Here is a 6,507-nt window from a genome sequence, read left to right as displayed (position 1 = left end):
AAAAACATTAAGGAAAAAGGCATCGTTTCCACCCCAAACTATAGTCGAAAAGTCGAATCCACACCTAAACTATGTAAGTGACCTATTACACACCTTAAATATAAAAAAGTGATACTTTTTACTGACGTGATGCTGACGTAGCAGCACGTGTAAAACACTACACCACATGCAAGTGGTGATAGTCTGAGTGTAAATAATTTTACTTTTTTAGAGTTTAGGTGTGTAATAGATCACTATTAAATTTAGGTGTGACTTCAATTTTTCGAATATAATTTGAGGTGAAAATGATGTTTTTTCCCCGTAATTATTGATCAAGTAAGAAAGAGAGGAGGAATTATTTCCGGGTCATCATGGCAGAGGAAGCATTCTGCGATGGAAATGATTTCTATATGGTGATAGTTAGGAGTGTCAGATGGTTTTTGGAAAACCAACTTAACCGATCAAATTTATTTTTAAGTTTCCTTTTTTAACTAAAATTGATAATTACTATATTTTATAAGCCAACAAGAAAAAAAACTATCACAACACTATAAAGTTGTACCAACGAGATTGCACATACCATTGAGCCCAATGCATTGATAAATAAACACGTGTAGTACACCCGTCCACTAGATGTTTCTCCATTTTCATTGCTTTGCTTTGGTTCTTTCGTTGGTTTTTTCATATTTCTCGTTTTCTTCCTTTTCTCCTCAATTTTCCACTCTCCCCGTTCTCTCTCTTTTTGGTTCTTACTTCACTGCACTGATGAAGTATTACATATAGTTAATTTTGTTTTATTTAGTTTTTCATTCAAACCTATATTTTAAGTGAATTTAGCTGTTGAAACTATAGAGGCATCAGAAAAGGTGTCTCCTCCTTCTTTTCTTATATGCGTGTTTTATCTGGTCTACTGTATGTATGTAGTTTTGGGGTTAAACTTTTTTCTCCTGAAATTATAGGTCTCCAGATGGTATTTTCTTTCTCACTAGGTCTCTCAATTAGTTATATTATATCTGTAGATTTTGATCGTTTTAAATTCTTTTGGTGTTTCTTTATTCTATCTCTTTACTTGCAGGAAATTAATAAATCTGCTATCATAATAAAAAAAAAACAAATTATTGAGAAACAACAAATGCAATTCAGGTAATAATACTTTTTTTCCCTATTCATTTTTTTCGTACCATGCTTTTGGTAGATAGATGGTGATTTTCTTATTATGTTTGTTGGACTATGTTGTACATGTAATTATATGTTGTTTTCTTCAGTTTTTTTTCTTTCATCCTTTCTTAGTTTCTCCATCATCTTTTTACACCAACAGAAAAGTCATTTCTCATACATCTGAGGTGTCTGAAACTATGCCAAAGCTACCGAACAACTCTTATTTTCTTGTTTTTTTCACAGAGTTTTCACAACATTTCTGTTAGGGTTTTTGCCTGGAATTTCTTCTTAAGTTTAAGTTTTACTTTTCTTAAAAAGAAAAATAAAAGTAATACTATAATTATTTTTAATTTCTTAAAAAAATAAAAGTAATTATTACTTTTAATTTCTGTAGGAAAATATAAAACTTTTTTATATTTGGCTAATTTTTTTCTTGGAGGAAAAGTTTTGGACATATATAAATAGAACACCCTCTTTTCATACCATAACACAATAGTATCCACAATACAGTAATATCCGCAATGTACTCTTTAAAGAATATTGATTGTAGGTTTTTCAATTTTATTTTTAATATGTAGGCCGTTTGACCAAATCATATTAATAATATGCCTTTTAGTATTATATTTTTCTTTATCGTTATTTGCAAACTAAAAGCTTCCACCTCTCGATTTCGAACCCAACAATTTCTTCTTCAGACAATAATTCAAAAGATACATTTTACTTATTTTAACTAGACGACATTATCAAACAATATGTGTGTTATTTATGATTGAGTTCAAAATCCTTTGGAACATATTTTGATACTATAGATGAACTTTGTTTTTATCAAGAAATATTAGTTATAAACAATGTATGATGTTTAGAATTAAAATAAAATGTGACTATTACTGTAACAAAATTGAGAACTACTTGCAACAAGAAAATATTCGACAAACAAGGATGATGTGTTGCGTGACCTCAAAGTTCTAAGAAACAATAATGCACTTATAGAAATAAACGATTTCATGCTAAATCTGAACAAATATTGTCAAAGAGAGAAGATATGATTTTATCAAACTGCAAAATGAAAGTTGATTACCAAAATAAGGCAGCTTTGAATCATTCAAATAATGCACTACCTTCTTCAGAAGTTGATATTCAAGCTGGAAAACAAAGTGTGCTTGCATTTTTGATCCTTTATTAACTTCCGAGGAAGTAAAGCTTACCAGAAATTTTGTGAGTTTTTGACGTTCTTTCTTTAAATGATTTTGCACACGGCAGGTACTCATTCACAATTTTATCTCAATTTCTTAGGTATAGACGGTATTGCGACAGATTCAAAGATAATATAGAAAAGCTCTACATGGTACTACATGGGAGTCGATCTTATTTTTGGTAATTTTACTCTCCCTTTCTCTCTCCATGATTTGTCCCTTTGATGATTTTGTGAGAAACCTGACAACATGTTCCTTTTTTTTGATTCATTATTTTCTGCCTTTTACACATTCTCAACCTATTTAATTAATTTTTTGATAAATTACATTCTGTTTTGTTCGTTTGTGTTCTCGATTTAGTCAAGTTGTATTTGGTTAATGTGTATTTCTCAATGTTAATGTGTTAACATCGAGATGAAACACAAATATTTTACATGTTCAGAGAGAGAAAAGTAAGAAATTAAGGAGAACCTGAATCACAGTCGATTGGTAGAGTGCATAAGAATAATGCAAAATATGGTGTGTTAGTAAGACTTATATTAGTAATGCTTGTGTTAGCTATGCTTGCATTAGTTATGCTTGTATTTTTCTTATGTAATGTTCGGTTTGATGTATTAAAAATAACATGAATTAAATAATTTTTTCTTTATATATATGTTGGAAAGGATGCAAAATTTTTTTTGAGGGATAATAGTGTCTTTAATCATGTCAATGCATGCATTGGATCCATTGCATTTCTAATACCAAGGATTTTGAGGTATTAGTAATACACACCTCAATACACAATAGAGTGTATAACTAATACAAACATTAGTTATACATAGGGTGAAAAAGTATATCAAACAAAGTATTAGTAATACATATTAACCTAATGCATGCATTAACTTTTCAATACACTCTACCAAACGACATTAGTCCTAATTGAGAAAGAAAAAGTAAGAAAAGGGGCTGCCAGAAAAGGAACATCTTGTCAAATGTGATGTAGACCTTGTAGTTGTATTGGACGTCTCCTTTTCCCCCTTCTAATAAAGTGTAAGATTCATTCACTTTAAAAATTGGTGCACCTAAGGTGTTTGATAGAACACATGAAGCAACTGAAAAACTTCTTATTTCTTTGTTTTTTTCTACAAATTTTCCACAATTTGTCAATTGTAAAGATTCTGGATCAATATTTGATTCCTTCAACTTCTGTTGGTGAGTCTAAGATTGTTATTTTTGTAGATGAAGAGAGATTATTATTGCACTTACATATGGCAGAAAATGTTTACTTTCTTGATAAAGTTCTACTATATTGCTTTGCTGATTGATTGGAAGAACTTTGACATATCTGATCTCAGAGAAAGGAAAAAGTTAATAGAGATGTTGGAGCTTAGATGTCGCCCTTAACAGTGTTGGCTTCTTTCAAGAAAGGAAAAAGTTCACCACAGAGGTGCGCAGTGATGAGACCATTAGAGTTAGCAAATTCTTTTTGGAGCACCTTATTCAAATTACTGGTAATGAATCATGACATTAATAGATTTTGAAAAATGATTTTTCTCATATTCTACGCTGGTCCTTTTAAGGTTATCAACTCTGTTTTTATGAAAAATGTAGGAGCATCATTTGAAAAGATTTGTTTTGGTGCTGCATGAATTATAGATGTTATGCTCAGTATGCCTATGGACAACAAGTAGTATTTTAGTGTTTTCAATCTTTCTTTTTCTATATCCAAATAATAAGTTGAACCCCACTGAGTTGTATATGCATGTTTAGATTTACTAAATTTCCACATCTTTGAACTACAACATCAAATTAGTTGTTCTCTATGTAGTCTGTAATGTTTAATTGAACTTCTGAGTTATTAAAGGACTATATTTCAGGAATTCTCAGTTGATCAATAACGAAATCAAAAAGCTGGTAGGAAAGGACAAAAAGTACATGGAGAGAATACATTTTCTTTCTAAAGATGAGCAACTTTGAGTACCTATTCTCTTCCACCAACTGAAAGTCCATTAAACTACCGAATTTTCCCCAGTCGTCAGTAACAGCCAGGTGTTATTTACTTTGATGAATGGCATACTATTGTGAAATAAATATGTTGGTATGTTACTATTTTAAAGCGAATATAATGAGGCAAGTTATCTTTTGAATTTGTCTTTAGATTCATCAGACATCTCTAATTAGTTTCCTTGTTTTGATATATTTGCACTAAATTTTTTAGCTCAGTAAACTTAACTTTCGAGCTCTTGCCGAACACTTGCAACATAAATGGTGCTGACCATGTGTTAATCAAGTTAGGTTTAAACCATAACTTAAGAAACTTAGGAAGTCCTACAATTTTTAAGAGTAATGCCCTCATAGGTGTTTCTACTAAACCCCTTGGACCATATTGCCTTCTATATTTTCTAATGGATTTCTATAAGAACTGAACTTTGTTAGAATATTGTGATTTTTGCTTATTTTGGGCTAGCGACATGGTGATCGCTTTTGTTTTTCTTCTGGAGTGATGTAGTGTTTTATTGTAAAGTTTGGTCTTTCATTTTTCAATTTTTTCAATTTTCTTTCTTTGTTGATTTGCTGGAACATTTCTTAATTTCTTCTACTTAAATTGTGGCTTTTAGGTGGCTTCTACGACCTGCTTTTTCCCTTTCTGTCTCTTATCTTTAAATATCCCTCTTCCACTTTCACCATTACTATGTTCCAGTACAAGTCAAAATTGAGCAAACTAAAACTTATATTCTTATTGCATTTTTCATTTTTCCTTTCGTGAAGGGGGATTACCATTGGGACAATTAATGCAACACCTTTTATCCTTTTGTTTTTTCCTCTTCGATCTTTTCCCCCCCTTTGTTATACATCCATTATATGGTAAAATTTCGGTGTGCTCTATCTCTTCCACAAGTACTTTAATATATTCCATTTTCACCTTGAGTTTCCTAGCGAGTTTTTTTCTTCAATGTCAAGTTTACATCTCCATTTGAAGATGCTCCATAAACATTGTCTTTGAATTGTTATTTGAGGCATGCTTCCTTTTGAAACTTCTATTTTCCACCTTAGAAGATTCAAATCCTGGAGACGCCTACAAGTCATTCTTAACTTCAATATTGGGCTTTATAGAGGCCAGAGAATTTTCATTTCGGGCATCTGTCCTTTTCAAACTCCAATTGTCTGCCGTAGAAGCATCCACCCGCAAAAAAGTATGCAAGTCTTTCTTTGAATTTAAGGAGTGAATATGTCCATGTTCAGACTAGGCTCTCCTACTGTGGCTGCACTACATGTGGTTTTAAATTAGGCCATATTTTCTTTTTTGTGTTTGCTACAATAAGAAATAGAAGCCAGTGTCAGGAAAGAAAATCCTATCTGAGTTGAATTTCTGTTCTTAATTGTGAATAGTCATGTTAGACCTTATGTCAAAATAAAAATCTGCTTAAATAAGTATTTTGTAATCTGTCTCAGTAATTGGCCTTATCAGATGATGTTGGTTAGTAATTCATACATCCCCATTAATTAGAACCCTTCCCCCAATAGAATAGGCATTTATGCCTCTATCATCACACATTTTCCTAATTTCTTCAAATCAAAATTGGGTGGAAAATTGGAAACAAAATCCTGTTGTTACATGATTCATATTGCCTCAAGATTGTTTGGGCTCAACATCTTAGTTAAGAGTGAAAGAAGTTATACAAGAATCAATGCAAGTCCAAGAAGAAATTGAATGTGTATGCTTGTGTCGTATGTTGGCTCGCACTTAGGTATTAAATCTGAAAGTCATCCCTCAGAGACCCTTTGTGTTGGAGATACTGGTAACAAGTGGTGTTATAAGAATTTAGTATAAGGGTGTTAAGTGGGCCGGGCCGGGTCAATTCGGAATTGGCCCATTAAATTTATTCGGGTTGTGTACCGGGCTGGGTTCGGGTTGGGGTTAAGTGGGTCGGGCGGATTTGGGTTCAACCGTAAACTTTTTAAAAATAGTTTTAACTCGGTCCACTTAATCCAATCCGGTAAAACTCGGTCAAATCCCGTTGAAAATCTGGTCTAATCCGGTCAAAAATTTTAAAAAAAGTTTTTTTCAATATACATTATATACCCACCTATATACATTTTAAATACGTTAAACACTATATCTATACTATATATATATCACCTATATACATTTTAAATACGTTAAAACGCTATATATATATATATATATATATAT

At 31.8% G+C, this 6,507-nt stretch overlaps 1 protein-coding gene across 8 annotated transcripts; it reads left to right on the top strand.

Moving 5' to 3' along the window:
* The first annotated feature begins 449 nt into the window (after nt 1-449).
* LOC107858488 lies at nt 450-4,498 on the top strand. 8 transcript variants are annotated; one of them, XR_007050900.1, is made up of 6 exons: nt 514-845; nt 1,055-1,122; nt 2,265-2,352; nt 2,431-2,511; nt 3,668-3,759; nt 4,190-4,498. XR_007050900.1 is itself a non-coding variant. In XM_047404625.1 (4 exons), the coding sequence occupies exons 1-4, from the start codon at nt 869-871 to the stop codon at nt 4,287-4,289; spliced, it is 330 nt and encodes a 109-aa protein (XP_047260581.1). In that variant the 5' UTR covers nt 498-868; the 3' UTR covers nt 4,290-4,498. The 8 variants fall into 8 exon arrangements, 1 of the variants encoding a protein (XP_047260581.1); XR_001671010.2 differs by having other exon boundaries at nt 523-845; nt 2,437-2,511; nt 3,668-3,823; XR_001671006.2 differs by having other exon boundaries at nt 524-949; nt 3,668-3,823.
* Nucleotides 4,499-6,507: the final 2,009 nt, after the last annotated feature.

This window comes from Capsicum annuum, chromosome 2 (assembly GCF_002878395.1).
Source record: "Capsicum annuum cultivar UCD-10X-F1 chromosome 2, UCD10Xv1.1, whole genome shotgun sequence".
In the NCBI taxonomy this organism is placed as follows: domain Eukaryota; kingdom Viridiplantae; phylum Streptophyta; class Magnoliopsida; order Solanales; family Solanaceae; genus Capsicum; species Capsicum annuum.
Note: the sequence above shows the minus strand (reverse complement) of the source record. Positions and strands in the feature narration are given on the sequence as shown.